At 23.0% G+C, this 23,957-nt stretch overlaps 11 protein-coding genes across 11 annotated transcripts in view; 8 read left to right on the plus strand and 3 right to left on the minus strand.

Annotated features, from left to right (window-relative positions):
- Positions 1-2,473: 2,473 nt before the first annotated feature.
- DICPUDRAFT_29471 (uncharacterized protein) lies at positions 2,474-2,974 on the minus strand (the record flags this gene model as incomplete). Its single annotated transcript, XM_003285491.1, has 1 exon — positions 2,474-2,974. A coding segment is annotated over one exon (501 nt), but the record flags the coding sequence as incomplete, so codon positions are not given.
- An 874-nt stretch (positions 2,975-3,848) lies between these two features.
- DICPUDRAFT_97073 (uncharacterized protein) lies at positions 3,849-6,192 on the plus strand. Its single transcript, XM_003285470.1, has 2 exons — positions 3,849-4,835; positions 4,905-6,192. The coding sequence occupies exons 1-2, from the start codon at positions 3,978-3,980 to the stop codon at positions 5,940-5,942; spliced, it is 1,896 nt and encodes a 631-aa protein (XP_003285518.1). The 5' UTR covers positions 3,849-3,977; the 3' UTR covers positions 5,943-6,192.
- A 996-nt stretch (positions 6,193-7,188) lies between these two features.
- DICPUDRAFT_97074 (uncharacterized protein) lies at positions 7,189-8,741 on the plus strand (the record flags this gene model as incomplete). The annotated part of the gene is made up of 3 exons (XM_003285471.1): positions 7,189-7,491; positions 7,638-7,930; positions 7,994-8,741. 3 exons carry the CDS (start codon positions 7,189-7,191, stop codon positions 8,559-8,561), a joined length of 1,164 nt encoding a protein of 387 aa, XP_003285519.1. The 3' UTR covers positions 8,562-8,741.
- Positions 8,742-8,847: 106 nt separating this feature from the next.
- Positions 8,848-9,735, minus strand: DICPUDRAFT_29429 (uncharacterized protein; the record flags this gene model as incomplete). Its single annotated transcript, XM_003285492.1, has 1 exon — positions 8,848-9,735. One exon carries the CDS (start codon positions 9,733-9,735, stop codon positions 8,848-8,850), a length of 888 nt encoding a protein of 295 aa, XP_003285540.1.
- A 795-nt stretch (positions 9,736-10,530) lies between these two features.
- DICPUDRAFT_29435 (uncharacterized protein) lies at positions 10,531-12,097 on the plus strand (the record flags this gene model as incomplete). Its single annotated transcript, XM_003285472.1, has 3 exons — positions 10,531-10,941; positions 10,997-11,549; positions 11,607-12,097. Coding segments are annotated over 3 exons (1,455 nt in total), but the record flags the coding sequence as incomplete, so codon positions are not given.
- A 279-nt stretch (positions 12,098-12,376) lies between these two features.
- On the plus strand, positions 12,377-14,181 carry DICPUDRAFT_29455 (uncharacterized protein; the record flags this gene model as incomplete). The annotated part of the gene is made up of 5 exons (XM_003285473.1): positions 12,377-12,433; positions 12,511-12,951; positions 13,022-13,311; positions 13,371-13,731; positions 13,792-14,181. 5 exons carry the CDS (start codon positions 12,377-12,379, stop codon positions 14,179-14,181), a joined length of 1,539 nt encoding a protein of 512 aa, XP_003285521.1.
- A 706-nt stretch (positions 14,182-14,887) lies between these two features.
- On the plus strand, positions 14,888-15,160 carry DICPUDRAFT_149418 (uncharacterized protein; the record flags this gene model as incomplete). The annotated part of the gene is made up of 1 exon (XM_003285474.1): positions 14,888-15,160. One exon carries the CDS (start codon positions 14,888-14,890, stop codon positions 15,158-15,160), a length of 273 nt encoding a protein of 90 aa, XP_003285522.1.
- Positions 15,161-15,284: 124 nt separating this feature from the next.
- Positions 15,285-16,434, plus strand: DICPUDRAFT_76460 (uncharacterized protein; the record flags this gene model as incomplete). Its single annotated transcript, XM_003285475.1, has 3 exons — positions 15,285-15,559; positions 15,633-15,990; positions 16,063-16,434. The coding sequence occupies 3 exons, from the start codon at positions 15,285-15,287 to the stop codon at positions 16,432-16,434; spliced, it is 1,005 nt and encodes a 334-aa protein (XP_003285523.1).
- A 213-nt stretch (positions 16,435-16,647) lies between these two features.
- On the plus strand, positions 16,648-20,352 carry DICPUDRAFT_29464 (uncharacterized protein; the record flags this gene model as incomplete). Its single annotated transcript, XM_003285476.1, has 4 exons — positions 16,648-16,870; positions 16,935-17,115; positions 17,189-18,639; positions 19,202-20,352. The coding sequence occupies 4 exons, from the start codon at positions 16,648-16,650 to the stop codon at positions 20,350-20,352; spliced, it is 3,006 nt and encodes a 1,001-aa protein (XP_003285524.1).
- A 155-nt stretch (positions 20,353-20,507) lies between these two features.
- Positions 20,508-22,001, plus strand: DICPUDRAFT_76463 (uncharacterized protein; the record flags this gene model as incomplete). The annotated part of the gene is made up of 4 exons (XM_003285477.1): positions 20,508-20,914; positions 21,004-21,218; positions 21,416-21,521; positions 21,593-22,001. The coding sequence occupies 4 exons, from the start codon at positions 20,508-20,510 to the stop codon at positions 21,999-22,001; spliced, it is 1,137 nt and encodes a 378-aa protein (XP_003285525.1).
- A 1,192-nt stretch (positions 22,002-23,193) lies between these two features.
- DICPUDRAFT_97075 (uncharacterized protein) overlaps positions 23,194-23,957 on the minus strand; it is a gene marked incomplete at its 5' end in the record, with an annotated part of 2,105 nt that continues 1,341 nt past the window's right edge. The window contains 2 exons of the mRNA XM_003285493.1: positions 23,194-23,397; positions 23,465-23,869. Of these exons, the coding sequence (XP_003285541.1) occupies positions 23,270-23,397; positions 23,465-23,869 (533 nt within the window). The 3' untranslated portion in view covers positions 23,194-23,269. The remainder of the gene's footprint in view (positions 23,398-23,464; positions 23,870-23,957) is intronic.

Genomic DNA, 23,957 nt, shown 5'->3' on the forward strand with positions numbered 1-23,957 from the left:
CTATCAATATTGCTTTTTTCAACCCCCATTATTTAAATTAAAATTTTTTTTGTTATAGTTTTTATTTGGTTGTGGGTTTTGGTAAATGTAAATTATGGGGGGGGTTGGTGTTGTTCTTTATTACTAATATTGTTTAAAATATCTCCTAATGGATTGTTTTGGGTTTTGTTTATATTAACTTTAAAGTGAGTAAACATTTTCTAATTTTGAATAAAATTAATTTAAAAAAAAAAATTTATAATTATATATTTAATGTATACTTTAAAGTATAAATAAATGAGTTAAAAAAAAAAAAAAAAAAAAAAAAAAAAAAAAAAAAGGAAACCCCTTTAGTTTTTATAAAAAATTAAAAATAATTATAAAATAAAAAAATAAATTAAAATTTTTTTTTAAATAAATATAAATTAAAATAAAATAAATTAAATAAAATTTAAAATAAAATTAAAATTTGTTTTTTCGAAGTTTCCTTTTTAAAATTTTAAATCTTAGTAAGATTTCATATAATTTTTTTTTTTTTTCATACTATTAATAAAAAAAATACATTTGCTTGAATATTTTTGTGAAGTTTAATGATCAAAAAAAAAAAATATTTTATTTAAAAACCTATTCTTTATTTATTAATTTATTTACCAGTTATTTTTTTATTTTTTTTTTTTATTTATTTATTTGTTTTTTTGTTTTTTTGTTTTTTTGTTTTTTTGTTTTTTTGTTTTTTTGTTTTTTTGTTTATTTCTAACAACAGATTACTTTATAATTTGTTATTTGGGTTTTGTAAAAAGTAAAGTGAATACTCTGTATCTTTCCAAAAGTTAATTAGGTCTTGATAGTTGTTTTCAATATCATCTTTTATAACCAATTTAATATTTCCATATGAATTTGAAACTTTGCAATAGCTATTTAGTGAATGAGTAATTGAATCTCTTAATGATCCAATTTTATTTTCAATATCTTCTTTATCTTTAGAAAATAACGAATTATCAAATACCATTTCAATTGTGTCAATGTATTCTGGTACAAGTGTTTTTACTTCGACATCAACAATCTCTTCTATTTCTTTGGGTAATTCAATTGTTTTTTTTTCTTTTTTTACTGTTGGTACGTCTATTTCTACTTTTTCTAAAGCAATATACTCAATTGGTTCATTTACTTCTATGTCAATAGGTTTCATAATTTTTCTTGTTCTGGCTACTGGAACTTTTTTTTTGGTTATTTTTTCATCATGGAGCATCCCGGCGGCTAATGTGCTTATACCTAAAGTTAAAATGCCTGTAAATAATGTTCTTACTGGTGCTTCTTCTATTGTTTTGACTTCTTCTTCTTCATATTCTACATATTGCTCTTCACTTTCGACCATCTTTGTAATTTTACTCTTTTCTAAAATAACTTTAGGAACTCGGTTTGTTATGGTTTTTTTCTCTGTTGTAATAGTTTCTATTTCTTTATCTACTTTTTCCATTACTATTTTTTTAACAGTTCTCTGTTGCTTATCAATTTTTTCTACCATTTTTGAAAAAACTTTTTTTGGCACTTCTTTATAATATTTGGAATCTTTTTTATCTTTTAATAAATCCAAATCCTTTGAAGATTTAAAAAGATTATAAAGTTCATCAAATTGATTTTGTACCTCTTTAGTTTGACAAGAGATTTGAATTTCTTTACTTGTGCTGCATTTCGAAAAGTTATTTCCATTGATATGCAGTGTTTTTAAAACTTCCTTATTAAGATCTAGAAAAATATCTCTTATACCAGAAATATGGCACCAATCTTGATCCATTGATACACCTTCTTTAAATTGTGATAGAAATTCCAAATGGTTACAAACAGTTTTTAGATCATCAATATTCTTTGGATCTTTAATAATAAAATTATTAAATCTTAAAGTTTTTAAAAAGTTGCATAAATCTGTTTTATTTCCTTTTACCAAGTCATTTAAAAACTTTTCAAAAGACTCCATTTCAACCGATTTTATTTTTAGAGGAATTGAATTGGAGATCATTGAATAGATGGTGTTGGTAGCTTTTAATAGAACAACATTGACCATTGCTTCAATAAATTCTTTTATTGCTGCATCTGATGTTAGTTTGAAAAAATTACTTGGTATTGAAGTGTACTCCAATGATTCAATCATTTGAATTATGTTTTGTTTTTGGTTTTGATTGTACATTGGTGGAGAGTAGCTATCATCCTCTACTGATGGCTTTGCAAATATTGAAATTTTATTTCCTTTTAAAGCAAAAGTAAATATATCTTTGGATGGACCTGTTGATGATTCTTGAACAATAGCTCCAATTTGATTTTTAATAAACTCTGCTTCATTTTTTCTTCTTTGGGCTTTTGTAATAACTAGGCCAATACTTTTTTCGTAGAGTTTGATGTCATTTAAAATTTTTGAATTATTATTTAAACAACCTTTGAAAGCTCCAGCATAACCCCCAGCAGAACTTAGTGCTGAATGTTGTGAAACAAATAATACTTTGACCCTTTCAATACCAAGATTTGATTTGATAAAAGAGTTTAAAATATCTGCCAATATACCACCTGAATCATTGTCACCTGCCAAATCTAAAAAGTTACCAAAATTTGTTTTTTTTAAATTTGGAACTAAAGTTGTTGAACCAGTACCAGCCCCGATCTCGACACCCAAAGACTTGTCACTTAGAATAATATTATCTCCATCAAAAGAATTTGTATCGATTATAAAGTTACTATCGTCAAACATTAAATAGTTTAATAATGTACTTTTACCGGCACCAGTGTTACCCAATAGTAAAATAGCATCCTTTATTGGCTGTTTTTCGAATGAGCTTGAAACTTCTTCAATAAAGTTAATGATTTTTGAAACATCTTGATAAATTCTTTCATCATGATCGGTGTAGTTTGAGGATATTGAATCTTGAATTGTGTTATAAATATTGTTGTAAAATTTTATTTGATCTCTAATCCCATAGAGATTTGATGTTGCTGTTGGACTCATTTATTTAATCTGTTTAAAATATATTATAAAAATTAGAATTTGTTATTATTGATTGATTTACAAAATGAAAATTAAAAAAAAAAAAAAAAACAATTTATTCAAATTCTGAAAACTTAATTTAATTAAACTAAATTTAAGAAACTTAATTTAATTAAACAAAGTTTAAGAAACTTATTTAATTAAACAAAGTTTAAGAAACTTAATTTAATTAAACAAAGTTTAAGAAGCTTAATTTAATTAAACAAAGTTTAAGAAACTTAAAATTTATTAATGTGTCTGATCAGAATTTATTAATATGTTCGATCAAAATCGAAAATTTAACCAAAAACAAAAATATTATTGTATTTAATTTCCAACCCCATTTTCCAATAGTTTTTTTTATTTTTTTATTTTTTTTTTTTTTTTTTTTATTTTTATTTTACAATTATTAAAATTAAAGTGATTTACTTACAACGAGCAATTGAATTTATTTTTAAAAAATAAATAAATAAAAAAAAAATTACACCATATTTATAGTTTTTTTAATTTTGTTAAAAAAAATTTTTTATTGATTAAATTAATGTTTTTTTATTTTTAATGTTTATTAATATATTTTAATTTTTTAAATTTGTGTATATACTTATAAGAAAGAAATACAATTTTTAAATTTGCAAATATGAGAAAGAAATTTAATTTTTAAATTTCTAAAAAATATTTAAATAAATGAATTTTATTATAAAAAAAAGTTAAATTTGGAGGTTTTTTTTTGAAAAATATTTTTTTTTTTTTTTTTAAATTTTTTATTTTTTTTTATTTTTTATTTTTTTATAATAAAAAAAAGTTACACACTAATTATTTTTTATTTTTTTTATTTATCAAAATTAAATATCTTTTGCACAAAACAACATTGCACTAAAAAAAACTAAACATTTATCTAATAAGCAAATTTATATTTTATAAAACTAAAAATAAAATAAAGTATTTTTTTTATTAAATAATAATTATATAAAAACAAATAATAATAATGTCACTTGGTGATTCTGGTGGTTTCCTTTTCAGTTTGGATTCCAGTAACCAAGATCAACTTTTTTTATATCAACAAGATAAAGATAATAATAATAGTTCCAATAATGTTACTATTATAAATAATATTCAAAACAATAACACTAATAATAATGATAGTAATAATCAACAACAACTTAGTATAAGTGGTGATAGCAATAGTAATGTTATTGAAGCAAATGGTGAATTAACTAACGATGGAACCACCATCATTATTAATAACAATAGTGATATTATAAATAACATAGACAGCCAAACATTAACTATGACAATAGATAATAATCACCTTCACCCACACCATTTAAGTGGCAGCAATAATGAAATAGTTTTAACAACAACTACTGCAAGTAATGGCATTGTTTTAAATGAAAGCACTGGAAGTACTAATAATTCAACTGCACCACCTACCCCCTCAAATACTACTACTACCACTACATCAACATCACCAAGTTTGTTCCAACCACAACAAAATAGTTTTTATGTACCTCCACCACCCCCACCACCCCCACCAGTATTAGTTCCCCATTATCAAACATTACAACAACCATCAGTTATCTACACACAACTTTTACAACAACAACAAAAGAAATTAAGACCTGTCACAGAAAGAAGTCAAGATGATAAAAAGAAAGAGGCTTTAAACTTTTTAAATTTCTACTTTAGAGTATCTCCAAATAAAAAATCACCAACAATAGCAAGATCAACCGTTTTGGCACTATATACAAGTAAAATTACAATTGATAAGAGATATAAACAACCAAATGATATGGCAAATCTTTGTGGTGCTGTATATACTTTTATTTTTCAAAATTTAGAAGATGTAATTATTTGTTTCAAAAATAAAAAAATAATATAATACTAATTTTTTAAATAAATTAAATTAATTTAGGAAACAATTAAAGAATATATTACATCAGCAGAAAATGAAAGATTATCAAACAAAAATGATGTTAAAAAGAGAAAAAGAAAAAAGAATCATGATATTTCAAATGGTGTTTTAAATAACCACGACTCTTTTCTAACTTGTATAAAATATGCAACTCTTCTTCCATACCTAGAGTTTGTCCATTCTAGTGAATTAAGTGCTCAACATTATGGTATTGATTTTAAATACAACCACCCAGATTGGAACTATAGCCAAGAAGATCTTTTAAGATGGGAAAACGATTTGAAGGATCAAAAACAAGGAAGTAAAAAAATTAATAGTGTTGATGATAATGAATATGCAAATAATTTAAATACACAATTGGCCCAAAATAATTCAGCTTTAATGTCATCATTAAATAATAGTACAAATGGTACCAATAGCAACAACAGCAGTAATAACAATGGTACACCATCTTTATCATCATCAGGTTCAAATTTCAAAAATATCGATTTAGAAGGATTTGAAATTTTAAGTCAAAATAATGCTTTTTCAAATTCAATTTTAAATAATAGTAATAATACAACCACTACTACAACCACTACATCATCTTCATCCTCATCACAATGTAACACTAGTCAATTTAATAGTACTCCATTCGCCTCAAGTACAGGTACACACAGCAAAAAAGGTGCTCATGTAAACTACTTTAAGATGAATAGTATCCCAGTAAATGTAATCGAAAATAATGAACATTTTATCATCTATGCATTTATTCCATTCTATAAACCAAATGCTCTAAAAATTATTGTAAATCAAATGGATATCATCTTAGAAGGTGTTATCTCTCTTCCAGATACTATTCAAATCCCAAATGGTTCAGAGATTTATGTTCCAACCTCTTTTGTAAATTGTAAACAAATGGATATTCAAGAAGGTCATTTTAGCAAAGTAATTAGATTAGCCTCGCCTATTGCTGGTTCAATTGTTGGTAAAAGAGACGGTGTAGTAGTTATTATATGCAAGAAGGAAGACAAAGCATCAACAGTTCACCATCTTTAGAAAGAATCATCAAAAAAAAGTTCATTACCATTCTTTTTTTTTTTTTTAAAAAGTTTTTTTTTTACTTTTAATTTTTTAGACCAACAGCAGTAGTAATAGTAGTAGTATTTAACAAAGAAGCAACAAAAACAACATTATTTTATTTTAAAAAAAAATAAATAAAAAAAATAAAAAAATAAAAAAATTGAATTAGTTAATTATTATTTTTATAAATAGTAAACTAATAATTAATTTCAATACTAAATATAATATTTTGCACTCGTTTGAATAAAATAACCCCCTTTTTTTTGTTTAATTAAATATAAGATGATATATTTGTTTTATTTTTTTTCTGTTTAAATTAAATTGTGATAGAAGTGGTTTAATCTCACTATGATATCTGTTAAATCATAAACATATTAGGTATTGATAGAAAAAAATAAATGTATATATTAAAGGGTTTATATTTATAATTATTTATAATAATTTTTATCACTTGAATCTGATCTATAAAACATACAAAATTAATTTACAGATTCAAATAAAAAAAAAATTGTAATACAACAAGTTACTTTTTATATTTTTAGTTGCCCCATAATAAAAAACAATGAATTCATCATTTCAAATATTATTATGAGGGATTGTTTTGACTTTTTTTTTTTTGGGGGTGTAAAGGATTTATTTGTATGTTTTTGTGGGTTAAATAATACAATAACCAATATTTACATATTTAAATTTGGTACTGTGTCATATATAACTTGCTTTTAGATTTTATTATTTATTATAATTACTTATTATTCATTTTTTATTTTTTTATTTTTATTTTTTTTTGTAATATAAACATTAATGTTTAGTGGTGGATTCATAATTAATATTTCAGTTCATAAATATCTTTTAGGTATGTTTTTTTATTTTTATGTTTACTATTTTTTGTTTTTACAGTAGTACTATTATAATCTTAAATTATCATTCACCAAATATGTATTATCATTCACTATATTTCAATTAAATTTATAAAAATAAAAAAAAATAAAAAAATAAAATTTTATTTAATTTTATTTTTTTATTTTTTTTTATTTTTTTTTTTAAAATATTTATTTCGGTCTGAATTTAGTGGTTCATTTTATTTTTATTCAGCAGCAACATATAATAACATAATAATAATAATAATAATAACTTTAAATATCTTCATATATCATTATTGTTATTTATATAAAAAACAAAAAATAATTAAAAATAAACAAAACAAATAAAAACAAAAACAAAAATGAATTCAGCTCCAGCTAAAATTATTAATACAACAATTGATAAATCAAATCAATTTACAAACAAGGCAACTAATCCAATGGATGCTTTTGTAACTGTAGCTGAAATGAAAGAGGAGGCTAGAAAAAAGTTACCAAAAATGGTATATGATTATTATGCATCAGGCTCAAATGATCAATCTACTTTAGCTGAGAATGAAAATGCCTTTACAAGAATCAAATTGGTTCCAAGATCATTAGTTAATGTATCTAAAGTTTCAACTAAAACTAAAATTTATGGCCAAGATCTTTCAACTCCAATTATGGTAAGTTTTATTTAATTAATAATAATTATAAAAAATAATAATTAAAAAAAAAATTTTTAAAAAAAAAAGATTTTTTTTTAGATTTTTTTAAATTTTTAAAAGTTTCATATCTTTCAATAATATTAATATTAATATTTTTACTTTAGATTGCACCATGGGCTATGCAAAGAATGGCACATCCAAATGGTGAATTGGATACTTTAGAAGCTGCAAAAGAATTTGGAACTATTATGACATTAAGTAGTTTATCCACCACATCTGTTGAAGATGTATCAAAACATTCAAATGGTAACCCAGGATGGTTCCAACTTTATGTATTTAAAGATAGAAAAGTTTCAGAAGATTTAGTTAAAAGAGTTGAAAAGCTTGGATACAAAGCACTTGTTGTTACTGTAGATACACCATTTTTAGGTAAAAGAGATGCAGACTATAAAAATCAGTAAGTTTAAATATAAAACTATTAAACAACAACAAATAATAATATTAATTTTTTTTTTTTTAGATTTAAATTACCAAATGGTTTATTTTTAAAGAATTTTGAACATTTATTATTATCAAATTTAGAAGGTGGTTTAAATCAATATATGGCAACAATGATTGATCCAGGATTAACTTGGAAAGATTTAGAATGGTTAAGATCTATTACTACTCTTCCAGTTTTAGTTAAAGGTGTTATGTGCCCACAAGATGCTGCTGAAGCATTAAAGCATGGTGCAGATGGTATTATTGTTAGTAACCATGGTGGTCGTCAATTAGATACCTCTCCATCAACTATCGAAGTTTTACCAGCAATTTCTAAAGTAGTCCAAGGTAAAATCCCACTCATTTTAGATGGTGGTATTCGTAGAGGTACCGATATTCTTAAAGCTTTGGCATTTGGTGCCAATGCTGTTTTAATTGGTAGACCAGTAATTTGGGGTTTAAGTTGCGGCGGCAAAGATGGTGTTTTAAGAGTTTTAAATCTATTAAACAGTGAACTCCAATTATCCATGGCTTTTACTGGTATGAATTCTATTCACGAAATTACCGAAAATATTATTTGGGACCAAAATAAATATATCAAACTCTAAAAACTTTACAATTTAAAAAAAGAAATAATAATCTAATAATTAAATATTTTAAAATAAATAGTATCTAAAATTTAAATTACAATCAATAGTAAAATTATGCAGTAAATTTATTTTTTATTAAAAACAACAATAAAATTCAAATAAAATTATAAATTATAATCTTTATTTATATTTATATATAAAAAAAAGAAAAAAAAAAAACATAATATACATATATTTATTATATTATTTTAAATAGGTTTGTTATATTTATTATGTTATTTTAAATATTTTATTTATTTATATTTTAATTTTCTCCAGAACATGAACGTGGTAATTTTTCGTTAAGAAGACCCCATTCGGACCATGAGCCATCATAAATTGGAGCTAATGGATAGCCGAGACTATAAAGACCAAGTGAAAGTACAGCGGCAGTAGTACCTGAACCACAAGTAGTAGCAATATCACTTGAAAGATCGATACCTTTATCTTTAAAGGTTTGAAGAACTTTATCTTTTGGAATGTAGCCATTATTTTGATCGATGAGATCAGTCCATGGAATATTTAATGATTCTGGAATGTGACCTCTATAAAGACCTGGTCTTGGTTCGTCGACTCTACCCCAGAATCTATCTGCAGATCTTGCATCAACAACTTGATATTTCTTTGATGTGAGATTTTCTAACATTTGTTGTTTATCTTTAACCAAGTCTTTATTAAAAGTAGCTTTATAGCTTACAGAATCGTCTGTATTATTTTTGATATCGCCTGCAGTAACTGGATAACCATTCTTTTCCCAAGCTGGTAAACCACCTTCAAGTAAACTGACTTTATTTGGATTATGGCCAAAAACAAGAAAAGTCCACCAAACACGTGCTGATGCTACATATTGACCACGAGTGTCATAAATAATAATATGGTCGTCATTTTTGATACCTAAACGTTTCATTTCTCTTTCGAAAACTTCTGCACTTGGAAGATTGTGTGGCAATGGGACACTCTTGTCACAAATTTCATCAATGTCAAATAACTTGCTGCCTTTAATTTGTTTTTGAGTATATTCTTTTCTTGGATCTCTCTTTTCGTGACCCATAAACCATGATGCATCAACAATTTTAACATTGTTTTGATTGTCATTTAACCATTTTGGTGAAACAAAAAGTTTTGATCTGTCACTATTGATTACTGTTGACATATTGCTATAAAGTCTAACTAAATTTAATTGTCTATAATATTGTTGTTGTAATGATAAAAGCTTGCAATTATTTTTATTAAAAATATTTTTGATCATATTTTAAAAATAAATGTGAATGAATAATATTTTATTAAAAAAAAATAAAAAAAAAAAAATAAAAAAATAAAAAAATGAAATTTAAAAATTAATTTAAAAAATAAAAAAAAAAATACAAAAAAAAATAAAAAAAAGGATTTTTTTTTTTTTTTATTGTTATTTTTAATTATTTTTTTTTTCTTATCAAATTTATAAAATAAACAAAAAAAAATGTTCCAATCGACGAAAAAACCATTTTTTTCATTTTTCATATTATGCAAATCTTTTATAGTTTAATAGTAAAATAAATTCGATAGGTAATTTTTTTTTTTAAAAGGAACTAAGTTTAGATTATTTTCAAAATAGAAAAACCTTTGGAGAACCAAAAGATAGAAATTATTTTTATTTTTTTTATTTATTTATTTATAATTACTTTTTAAAAGAAAACTGTAGGTTTATTTTATGTTATTCTCTTTAAACTAAATATTAACATCTTTTTTATATATATAGGAATTAGAATGAATACATTTTTATTTTTATTAATAACATTTATATTATATTGTATTTATGATTTTGTAAATATTTAAAAATAAAAAAAATAAAATAAAAAATTTATTAATATTTGCATTACTCATATTAATATTTATATAATAATTTTTTTTATACTTTATTTTATAGGTTAGAAAAAATATAAATTTAAGTTTAACAAAAACTTATGTACCAGCAATTAAAAACTTAAGTTTACCAATTATTGGACATATATATTTATTTAGCGAATTACCAAATCGTTCAGTAAAAGAATTATCTGAAAAGTATGGTGGTATATTCTCGTTTTGGATAGGTGATAGATACTCAATCGTTGTTTCTGACCCAGAATGGATTAATCAAATTTGGTCATCAAGTGAGCATTTTGATGTTTTTGTAAATAGACCTCATTTCAAGACATTCGAAATCTTTTCAGAGGGATATAGAAACCTTTCATTTTCAAATGATGAAATTTGGAAAAATATAAGAAAACTAGTTGCAGGATCGTTCACTAAAACAAAGGTTAAAAACTATGAATCACTGGTGGAATATGAAACCAATATATTTTTAAATTCAATTAAAGACCATGTAGATAACAATAAACCTGTATGTATTTAATATTTTTTTTAGTATTTAAAAGTAATACTAATTTTTTTTTTAGTTTTACCCAAAATTACATTGTCATACATACTCACTTAACATAGTTTCAGATGTTTCGTATGGAAGAAAAATTTGCGGAGAAGGTATGAATGATATGCATATCTTTGAAGAACCTAAAAAGATTATATTTAAAAAATTAGGTGCAAGTTTAGTCGAAGATTCAATGTTCTTTCAAAAATTCTTTTATCATTGGACAATGAAAGAGTATGAGGATAGTTTTAAAGCAATTAGAGAATATTTAAATGAAATATATGATCAACATGTTCAACAATTAGACCAAGATAATCCAAAAGATATTATGGATTTATTAATTATTGGTACAAACTACAATCAAGTTGAAGTAGTCTCATCTATGGTGGATTTCTTAATAGCTGGTTCTGATACTGTTGGAGTAACTGTAGAGTGGTTTCTTTTGTTAATGGCAAATCATAAAGATATTCAAGAAAAAGCATATAAGGAAATTATTGATGAATTTGGTAGAGATTGTACATTTATACCTTATTCTGAAAAATTAAAAACTCCTTATATTAATGCTTGCATTCGTGAAGTATCGAGTATGTATAAAATTTTATTTTATTCACATGAGATCAAATTTTAATTTTTTTTTTTAGGGGTTAAACCAACAACTAGTTTAGGGTTACCAAGAACTACATCAAAAGATACTACAGTAAACAATTATTTCATACCAAAAAATACTCTTATTATTCAAAATATTTATGGAATGGGAACTTCAAAAAGATATTTAGATGATCCAGATGTATATAGACCTGAAAGATGGATAGAGTATAACAAATTAAAAGAACTAAAAATAAAAATAAATCAAATGGAAGATTCAAAGGAAAAGGATTATTTTGAACAAAAAATTGAAAACAAAAATAAATTCTTTAATGATTTAGAAAGGATCTCAATTCCTTTTGGATATGGTCCCAGAGGTTGCGTGGGAATGAATCTTGGTGTTATGGAACTTTATGTATTATGTGCAAATATTTTATTAAACTATATTATAGAACCTTGGGATGGAAATCACATCGATGAAACTGAAGATTTTGGTATTACAATTCACCCAAAACCACACAACTTAAAATTGATACCAAGGAAATAATATTTTATTTATTAATATGTCAAAAAAAAACAAATATAAATATATAAATATATGCATATAAATATATAACCATCAGAAAATAAACAATTTATTAAATATATTTAGTTTTAATTTTTTATTTTTTGGAAGTGTGTATCTGTAATAAATTTTTTATTTTTTTTTATTTCTTTTTTTTTTTTTTTTTATTTTTTTTTTTTTTTTGAATTACAAAGATGTTTTTTTTAATTATTTGCTTAATATAACATAACTTTATTATTTCTTTAAAATTTAAAATAATAAATGAACTTTATTTATTTTATATTTTATATAATAATAATATATTTTTTTATAGATTTTGTTAGTGTCCCTGTATTACTATATTTTAATTTATAATAATAATTAATATTAATTATTCTTTTTTTTTAAAATTATAGGTAAAAAAAAATATTAAAAAAAAAAAAAATGAACCCCCAGGACCATTATCTCTACCTTTAATTGGAAACTTACATCAATTAACATTATTGCCACATAGGGGGTTAACAAGATTAGCAGATAAATATAAGGGTATTTATAGAATATATTTTGGAGATATGTACACAGTGGTGGTCACAGACTTTGATATCATTAAACAAATGTGGGTAAATGATTTTATAAAATTTGCAGATAGACCCAAACCTCGAAGCTGTAAATCATGGTCAAATAATTTTCAAAATTTAGGTCTATCAGATCTTGAAACGTGGTCTAAAGTTCATTTAATTATAGTATCATCTCTAACTAAAACAAAAATCATATCAAAATCAGCCACTACAATAGATGAACAAACTAAATCACTTTTATATTATATAAATGAAAAATGTAATGAAACAAGCTCTTTTGTTATTGTAGGTATTAATATTTATTTTTTTTATATTACAATATACTAATCTTTTTTTTTATTCATAATAGGGTTCTAATAAAAAAATTATTAAAACATTTTCATTAAATATATTGATGGAGATATTATTTTCAAAAAAATTAACAAATAATGAAAATCAAAATGATGATGCTACAGAATTTGTTAAATCGGTAAATAGTGTATTTGAATATTTAGGTAAAGGAAATTTATCAGATTTTATATCGATACTAAGACCACTATATTATTTTTCGGGAAAGGGTTTTGAAAGAGAATTTAAATATCTAATGGATATCCTTGAGAATATATACAATGAACACCTGGTTAATTTAGATACTCATAAGTATGTATAATAATGTCTTTAAAAATTCATTAAATAATTGTTAACATTTTTTTTTATAGTCCAAATGATTTATTCGACCAATTAATTATTGAAACTAATGGGGATAAAGAATTTATAAAAAATGTATCATTAGATTTAATTTTAGCAGGTTCTGACACTATAACATGCACTATTGAATATTTCATTTTATTTATGATTAACAATCCTGTTATGCAAGAGCGGTTATATAAAGAGCTTTTAGATACATTTGGTAACAATATAAAATTTATTTCTTATAATGACACTTTAAAACTACAGTATTTTAATGCGTGTCTTAAAGAAACTATTCGTATAAAACCACCAGCACCATTGGGTCTATTTAGATACTCACGTCAAGATTCTTATGTGGGTAAAAATAATGAATACTTTATACCAAAGAACGTATGTAAATTGATACCAAGATCATATAAAAATTAAATACTAATATGTTTTTTTTAATAGACCATGATATTTCAAAATATATTTGGTTTATATAATTCAGAACGTTTTATTAAAGATTGTTCTTTGTTTTTACCAGATAGATGGATGAATAATAAAAACGAAGAAAAAAATGAAAATGATCAAGATTTCAATGATGACTTAATGGAAAAAGAAAACAAAGACAAATACTATCAAAAACTAGATAAGCTATTTAACCCATTTTCAATTGGTAAGCGTCGTTGTCCAGGAGAACAAATTGCCAAAGTAGAAATTAGTATTTTTTTATGCAACCTATTTTATAATTTCAAGATATCAAATCCAAATGAAAATGGAATAATTGATGAAAAGGAATTATTTTTCATAACAATCCGTCCAAAACCTTTTTCAATGAAGTTTACCAAAAGAAAATAAATAAAAATTAAATAAAAATAAAAATAAAAATAAAAATAAACCCAAGTAATTTTTATTAATATACTTTATCCATAAATAATAATAATTGGTTTTTTATAATTAATAATGAAGTGAAATTATGTCGGGGTAAAGGTTATATTAAATTTATTCCCAAATAAAAGAAAAAAAAAAAATTTTATCTTTAATTTCCAAAATATTAATTAATATTGGAAACAATAGATAATTTTATAAAATATGAAAAAAATTATAAAATAAATAATCTAAATTTATTGATAATTTTTATATTTTAAAGAAAAAATCCTTAATTAAAATTTAATTTCAAATTTATAAAATATAAAATAATTAATGAATTTGAAAAAATTATAAAATGCCAAAATATTTTATTTAATTTAATTTTATTATAATAATTAAAAAAAGTATACATGGATATAATTGGGATATTGTTTTATTTAATATTTGGTTATTTGGTTTTTGATTTTGTAAGTTTGATAATTTTTTATAAATAATTTATTTATTTGAAAATATTAACTCTTTTCTAATTTTTTTCTTTGGTGCCAATAAAAAGTTTTTAAAAAATATAAAAAGAAATAAAAATGAACCACCAGGGCCTCTTTGCCTACCTGTTCTTGGGAATCTCCATCTAGTGTCACTACTCCCTAATAGAGGCTTAACAAAGCTTGCAGAAAATTATAATGGCATATATAGAATGTACTTTGGTGATATTTACTCTGTGGTAGTTACAGATTTGGATATTATTAAACAAATGTGGATAACTGATTTTTTTAAATTTTCATCAAGACCTAAACTAAAAAGCTATAAATTATTCTCAAATAACTTTCAAAATATGGGTTTATCAGATTTTGAAATATGGTCTAAAGTTCATTTAATTGTTATTTCATCATTAACCAAAACAAAAATTATTTCAAAGTCCTCAAAAACTATAGATGAACAAACTAAATCATTTATGGGAAAATATTAAAAAAAAATGTGAGAATAATGGCTCTTTTATTTATGTAATATTTTAATTATTTTAAAAACTATTTTTTATTATTTTTACATTAATAATTTTGAAAAAATTATTTATATAGAGTTCAAATGATAATATGATAAAAAGATTTTCCCTAAATATTTTGATGGAGTTGTTATTTTCAAAAAAGCTAACAGATAACAAAAACCAAGATGAAAATGCAACTAAATTTGTAAAATCTGTTAATAATGTTTTTGATCATTTGGGTAAAGGAAATCTATCAGATTTCATATCAATATTAAGACCCTTTTTTTATTTTAACGGTAAAAGTTTTGAAAGAGAATTTAAATATATAATGAATATATTAGAGGATATTTATAATGAACATCTTGAAAATTTGGATATAAAAAAGTATTTATATTTTAAAATTTATTTTTATACTTATATTTAAACTAATAACTATATTGTTTGTTAAAAAAAAAAGCCCAATAGATTTGTTTGATCAATTGATTATTGAAACTAATGGTGACAAGGAATTTATTAAAAATATTTCATTGGATTTAATATTGGCTGGATCCGATACAACTGTTTCGACAATAGAGTGGTTTATTGTGTTTATGATTAACAACCCTGAGATACAAGAAAAAGTTTACAACGAAATTTTAAATACATTTGCTTATGATAAGTATCTAAGCTATAGTGATACACTTAAATTGCCATTGTTCAACTCTTGCATAAAAGAAACAATGAGATTAAAACCTGCAGTTCCACTTGGTGTATTTAGATATTCTCGTGAGGATGCCTATGTTGGTAAAAACAATGAATATTTTATACCTAAAAATGTAAGTAATATATCTCCAATATTAAAATATATATGTTAAAACACTTACAAATACTTGAACTATTTAATTTAGACCATGATATTTCAAAATATTTACGGTTTAAATAATTCGGAACGTTTTGTTGAAGACCATGAACATTTTAAACCTGAAAGATGGATAGATTGCAATGATAGCAACAATGATGATTGTATTAAAACTGATGAAGAGGGTAAAGAAAAGTACTATAACAAAGTTGAGAAGCTTTTGAATCCTTTTTCAATGGGCAAACGTCGTTGTCCTGGTGAACAAATTGCCAAAGTTGAAATTAATATATTCCTCTGTAATCTATTATTAAATTTCAAATTGGAAAGTGAAAATGGAATTAAAAAAATTGATGAAAAAGAATTGTTTTTTATTACTATCCGTCCAAAACCATTTAATATAAAATTTGTAAAAAGAAATTAAATATTTATATAATTAAAATAAAATAAAAAAGGATTTGTGTGAACTGTGTTTTTATGAAAATTAATTATAAAAAAAAAAAAAAAAAAAAAAAAAAAAAAAAAATTTTAAAATTAAAATTTTTTTTTTTTTTATATTTTTATAATTTTTTTTTTAATTAATAATATAATATATAATATATCTTTATTCAAATTTTTAAAAACCTATAATTATAAAATGGGTTTTAAAAATTTGAATATAGGATCATTTGTTGTAATAATATTAATATTTAGTAATATATTGAATATTAATGCAACAAAACAAAATGATCATGTAAATTTTGAAGAAACACAATCATTTTCTGAAGAATTAATTGTTAAACCTCTTCCAAAAGGAAAGGTAATGACACATGCACAATTTACAACCGAATGGAATTCAAATTTTTTAGATAAATCAACTTGTAAGTAATAAATAAATAATTATATAATTAAATAATAAATATTAATTTTTATAAATCTTTATAGTTCAACATTATGACTTATTCCCAAGATCAATTGGAGATTTAATAACAAGAGTTGGAATTGAAGAGCTTACATTAGTATTTACTCAAGGTAGATGGAGTTATTCAGATTGGGGCTATCCAGTAAGAGCTGCCCCAGTTGGTGTTGAATTAATATCATGGATGAAACCATTACCAGAAAAAGGGTAAGCTAAATACTAGGATTTAAATTAAAAAAAAACTGAAATATTAATTTTTTTATTTATATATATATTATAGTGTTGATGCACAATGGAAAGAATTAACAAATTCATTATCAGGTTTATTTTGTGCTAGTATGCAATTTTTATATCAAGTACCCCATCATACTTCATTCCCATCACAATCATTTAGACCAGAAGGTTCATCAAATATTTATTATAATGGTGATATGGAACAATCTAGAAATAGTGTACCAGCAATTGAAATTACCAATCCACAAAATGGCACAAGCAAGGTTGTACCATTGGAATTAAGATATGGTATTTTACCAAGAGAATCAGTTTGTACAGAGAATCTTACACCTTGGATTAAACTTTTACCATGCCGTGAACAAAGTGGAATTGGTAAACTTTTAGCACCAAATAAACTCTATGATGTCCATTATCATTCAATGTCAATTACAATTAGAAAGATTTGTAAAAATGAAGATAGCGAATGTTTAGCACCAACTTTAGAGATTGTTCAATCATTAACCATAGTGAATGACTTGAATCAACAACAAGAAATAGTAGAGATTTCAGTCGATCAATTACTTGGCAAAAAACATCAAGATAGCGGTTTATCAGCATGTCCTTTAGCATCAACAAGTAAAGTTTATATTCAAAAACAAGATAATTTAGAAACAGGTTTAAAGGTATCACCAGATCCAGAATCGCAACAATCCAATCAACAATATTTAGTTTACGATCTTAAAAAATACAAAGAACCATTGAAATTAAAATTAAATTGGTACAGAAATTTCGATAGATCAAATAAATATCCAACACCAGTGGTTGCACATACTCATTTAACAGGTTATGGCCAAGAAAGAGGTGGTATTTCAACTCAAATTTTTAATAATCAAAACCATCCTGTCAATATCACCTATTTCCAAGCCATTCCATGGTATCTTCGTTTATATTTCCATACTTTAAAATTTAATATCAACAACAAGGAGTATGCAGATCGTGACTTCCTCTTTAAGAAAATTTCTCCAGCTGAAACCCGTTCATCACCATCATCCATAGAGTTGTCATTTGAAATGCCCCCAAATTCAGTAGCTTCATTCTCTGTCGATTTCGACAAAGTATTTTTACACTATACAGAGCATCCACCCGATGCTAATAGAGGTTTCGATTTAGGCTCAGGTGTCGTTACAGCTTATATAGATTTAGAGAAAAATAAAAATACACCATTAAAAGACGATGCTATTAATTTAGAATGGTCAACAGAGACTTATCAACACAAAAAACAACAAAGCATAGTACCAATTAGAATCTATACCGAAGGTTTATTAATCACTCTCCCAACTCCAGATTTCAGTATGCTTTACAATGTTATCACCCTCACTGGCACAGTTTTCGCTCTTTTCTTTGGTTCAATGTTAAATATACTCATTAGAAGATTCAAAAATACTTTTACTGGTAACGATTTTGTATCCGACCGTCCTATTGCAAAAATATATAGAAAGATTTTAAGATTTATTGATGGTAAATAAATATAAAATTAATAAAATTATCAGATTTGTTGATGATACATTTTATAATAAAAAAAAAAAAAATTTTATAACCACGCGCTTTTTTTTTTTTTTTTTTTCAAATAATCGTTAATGATAATCACCTTTCCCAAGATTTTTTTTTTTTTTTTTTGAAAAGCTTTTGATACCATCTATTTTTTTAAAAAAAAAATAATTAAATGGTTTCACAAATGAAAAAATATGTATTTTTTATTATTTTTTTTTTTTAAAAAATATTTTAAAAACGGTGATGTGTTAATATAAGTGGGGGTGATTATTTTATAAAACATAACTACACTTTAGAAAATGAAAAAAAAAAAAATTTCTATTTCTTTTTCTATTTTTTTTTTAAATAAATTTTTTTTTAATTTGTTAAATTTCTTTTAGATAAAAAATAATAATTATTAATAATAATTTATCTACAAAAAATATTACAAACAAAAATAAAATAATAATAAATAAAATAAATTAAATAAATTTTATATATAAAATGAAAAAAAACTCTTTTGTATCTTTTTTATTTATTTCGTTGATAGTTTTAATATCAAGCATAACACTTTTTGATACTCATATAAGTGATATACTATCCACTCATTCACCGTTATTATATAAAGAATATTATAGTCCTATTAAAACAATAACTTTAAAGAAATATAAAACAATTGAAGGTATTGTAAAAGATAATTTAGAAATATTATCATCACCAAAACCAATGTATAATAATCATTCAAGTTTACCATACGAAGGCGATTTTAAAATTTTAAAAACTTTCGATTATACTCATAAAGAACTAAATGAATCACAAGAGATAACATTAAATAATTTAGATAAAGGAGAATGGAATTTCTTTCAATGGGGCTCCTACGTTGGAAACCAAGGTTCAATAAAAAGAGAAAAAGGTTTTTTAAGAGTTAACTCTAATCCATATACTGATAGTTTAGAGCATAGCTTTGCAGACCACATCAAGTTTTTAGCTGTTAATGGTGATTCATTCACTATTCCCGAAACTGGCTCCCTAATGGTAAACTTTTCAGCTAGAGGTAAAACACAAAACGTTGATAAACATCCATTTGGAAACTTTGTAACCGATGCCCAAGCTGACTATAGATTAGCAAGCAGCGTGCTCAATGTATTAGACTTCAAAACAAGTATTATATCCGATTTCCTTATTACAAATAAAATGGTTTATGCACTTTACGAAAGATTATCAGTTTCAAAACAAATTTATGGTGACTATGCTACATTTATTTATACAGTTCCAGTATTAAATGTAGAAAATGATAACTCATTCCAAGATCTATCAATTATTTATAATAAAGAAAAGAAAACTATCGAATGGCATGTAAATGGTAAAATGGTATTTATGGTAGATAAAGTCGGTCATTTCCTTTCAGATAAATATAAAGAAAATTTAATCCTCTACACAGGTGGTCAAGAGCAATCAGTATTCCCAGATGCCGTAAATATATGTTTTGGTTCAATTTCATTATTGGATTCAACTTTTATTTCAGGTAAAAACAGATCAGGCTTAGTTCATCTCGATAATCCCGAAACTACAAAATATTATAACCCATTAAATATTAATGAGGAATTAAATTTCTTTAATAAGGATTCAAATAAATCTTTATTACTTTTTGGTCAAGGTAATACCATTGATATTGAAAAAATTACAATCTTAAAAAAATAATTTTATAACCAAATAAAGAATTAATAATAATTTTTATATTTTTTTATAATAAATTAAATTTAAATTAAAAATAAAAATAAAGTAAAAATAAAAATAAATAAAAAAAATAAAAAAAAAACATTCATTTTTTTATTTAAACCCCCCACACACCAACAATGAATAGTGATAGTACAAATAGTTTTAATAATAGCAGTACAGAAACAGTTATAAGCGAAATAAGTTTTAATAGTTCTTATAATAATAAAGATAACATAAATAATAAAATAGTAGACGATCTAGAAATATTATCCATAAAGTTTTTTTCAATAACTGAAAGATTAAAACTAAATAATAAAAAACTTCAAATCTCCATAGAAGACACCAACAATATATCAAACCAATTATTAATAATAGAAAATGATAATATTAATTTCGAAAAAACAATAAAAAAAATAGAAGTAATACAAAAACAATTAGAATTATTAACAAATGACGAGTTAAAAGAAGAAAATGAATTAAAATTAAAAAGTCAACAATTAGAAAATGAACTCGAAGAAATAATAAAAAAAAGAAATGAAGAAAGGTAAGAAAATTAAACTTTATCTAAAAAATTAAACTTTATTTAAATATTAACTTTTTTTTTTTTTTTTTTTTTTTTATTTATTTATTTAGAAAATATTACTACGATAGGGTTAAAGACTTTGATTGGTTTATTGAATTCTATACAAACCCAATTAATATTAAAGAAACAAAAAATATTCAAAAACTGAAAATACAACAAGAATCATTGGGTTATTTAAAGGATTTGTATATGAAAATTGGCCAAAATGAAACAATTCAAAAGAGATTTGAATGTGATTATGGAAATTATAAAAGAAAATTAAAAGGTAACTATACATCATCAAAAAAAAAAAAAAAGAAAAAAGAAAAGAAAAAAGAAAAGAAAAGAAAAGAAAAGAAAAGAAAAAAAAAGAAAAGAAAAGAAAAGAAAAGAAAAGAAAAGAAAAGAAAAGAAAAGAAAAGAAAAGAAAAGAAAAGAAAAGAAAAGAAAAAAATATACTTACATTTAAAATTTTATTAATAGATTTAGAAGAAAATAAAAAAAGGAAAAATATTGAAATTGAAAACTATAATGACAAAATTCAAAAACTAAATACTGGTTACTTTATCTTTGATGAAGAATTATTATCGTAAGTAAAAAATAAAAAATTAAAATTAAAATTAAAAATAATATTATTAACATTTAAAATTAAAACAAAAGAATGCAAAATAAAATTAAAGGTTTAAAAAATTCAAGTTCAAATCAACCATCAAATACAACAATAATAACAAAAAACAATAGTATTAATAACAATATGAATAACAATAGTATTAATAAAAATTTAAATAATAAAACAAATCAAAAATGTAGTTTGGGGATATCAAAACCAACTTTACCAACTGTAAAACAGTTTTTAAACAATACACAACAACACCAACACCAACACCACCAACAACAACAACAACAACATATATCACTGACACTTAAACCACCAATTAGAAGTATTAATACATCCACAAACTACAATAGCAATAATAAGACTACAAACAATAACAATAATAACAATAATAACAATAATAAAGGGGAACAAATGGTTGGGCCAATTCAAAGAAATTTCAATAATATATAAAAACCCAATAATGAAAAATAAAACATAAAATGAAAAATGAAAAATGAAAAATAAAATGAAAAATAAAAAATAAAAAATAAAATTAAAACTAATAAATTAAAAAATAAACAATAAATTATAAAATATAAATAAATAATAAATATAAATTATAAAGTATAAAATAAAATATAAAATATAAACATAAATATAAATAATTATTAATGGAATTATAAATTATAAAATAAAAAATAAAATGAAAATTATAAAAAATAAAAATAAAAAATAAAAAATAAAAATAAATAGAATTATAGGTTATAAATTATAAATTATAAATAAAAATAATAAAAAAAAAAAGTATTATAAAGTATAGATAACATGTATAGAATAAGAGAAAAAAATAAATTTAAATAAAATATTTATAGGTTAAAAAATAAAGATTTAAAAAAAAGAATAAAGGTACACATAGTTTTTTTTTTTGGGTTTGAAAATACAAAAAACAACATAAATGTTAATTGTTTAAAATTATTATTTTTTTTTTTTTTTTTTTTTTTTCTTTTTTTTTTTTTTTTTTTTACAAAAAACAATATAAAGTGATGAGTTAAGAACGACCATAACATATCCCGTGCAACTACAACATGTACAATTGACCAAACCAATAAAAAATAAAAAACTACTACTATTTTATTTAAACCTCTAAACAAAACATCAAACCACATTATTGTTTTCTACTAACCAAAACAACCAATCCTTTATGATGTACAATATAAGTGTATGTGATAAAAAATGACAAAATAAAGAAAAAGGAAGAAAGGTGGTTCGAAAATAACAATGTGATAAGAAAGTGTTTAGCCAATCGGAAACAAGCACGATAACATGGAAAGAGAGTTACTAGGAGGGAAGTAAACGAAACAAAATGAAAAATATACAAAATTAACATTCTTTCCTCTTTTAAAATTATAATGATTTTCTATTATTATACTATTATTGTAATTATTATTACTATTACTACTACTATTACTAATATTATTATATTATTAATATTATTATTACTATATGATTGGGTAATGATTATATTTTTACTGTTATTATTTTGAGTATGATGAATAAACTATTATTTTTATCATATTAATATTGATTGTGTTTTATAAATCCAATTATTATTATTATTATTATTATTGTTGTTGTTATTATTATTATAATTATTTTATTTATACTATTACTTTTTATTGTTATTTATTAATATTTTTTTTTTTTTTTTTTTTTTTTTTTTTTTTTTAATCATATTAATATTAATATGGTTGAGAGCCATGTCCTGCTTGTTTAAGAGAGACTTTAAGTTTTTTACCAACCATCATTGAACCATTAAGATTTGAAATGGCCAAGCTAGCTGAAGTTGGATTATCATAGCTAATAAAGCCTATAAAAAAAAGAAAAGAACATTAATAACAGAATTAATAATATATATCTGTAAAATTATAACTTACCAAAACCTTTACTAACACCAGTGTTTTTATCTAAATAGACCTTAGCACTTACAACATTACCGTATTGTTGGAATAAAGTTGAAAGTTCTTGATCAGTGAAATAATTTGGAATATTATAGACAAAAAGATTTGAACCATTTGGACCAACACTTTGGAACTTTTTATTACCCATATTTTGATTCATACCATTATTAGTCATTCCATTGTTCATCATACCACTACCCATACCATTGTTCATCATACTACCACCCATATTATTGAAACCTCTGTACATGTTATTATTACCTCCACCAATGGCACCATTACCATTATTATATTTGTTTTCAAATGGTGGATTTGAATAAATATCATAAATACCATCACCGATGATTGGTGGTGTGCCTAATAATGATGGTGAAGAATCAACTAATTAATATTTTAAAAAAAATTATAAAAAAAATAAAAAAAATAAAAAATAAATAAAACTATTATTAATTGATTTGACAAAAAATGG

The sequence above is a fragment of the Dictyostelium purpureum genome, assembly GCF_000190715.1.
Source record: "Dictyostelium purpureum unplaced genomic scaffold DICPUscaffold_47, whole genome shotgun sequence".
NCBI lineage: Eukaryota > Evosea > Eumycetozoa > Dictyosteliales > Dictyosteliaceae > Dictyostelium > Dictyostelium purpureum.

Excerpts from the sequence above, each read along its gene's own strand:
- DICPUDRAFT_97073 (XM_003285470.1), top strand. The coding sequence starts at position 3,978 with ATGTCACTTGGTGATTCTGGTGGTTTCCTTTTCAGTTTGGATTCCAGT. Across the intron at positions 4,836-4,904 it reads TTTTTCAAAATTTAGAAGAT|GAAACAATTAAAGAATATAT; the intron begins GTAATTATTTGT and ends AAATTAATTTAG.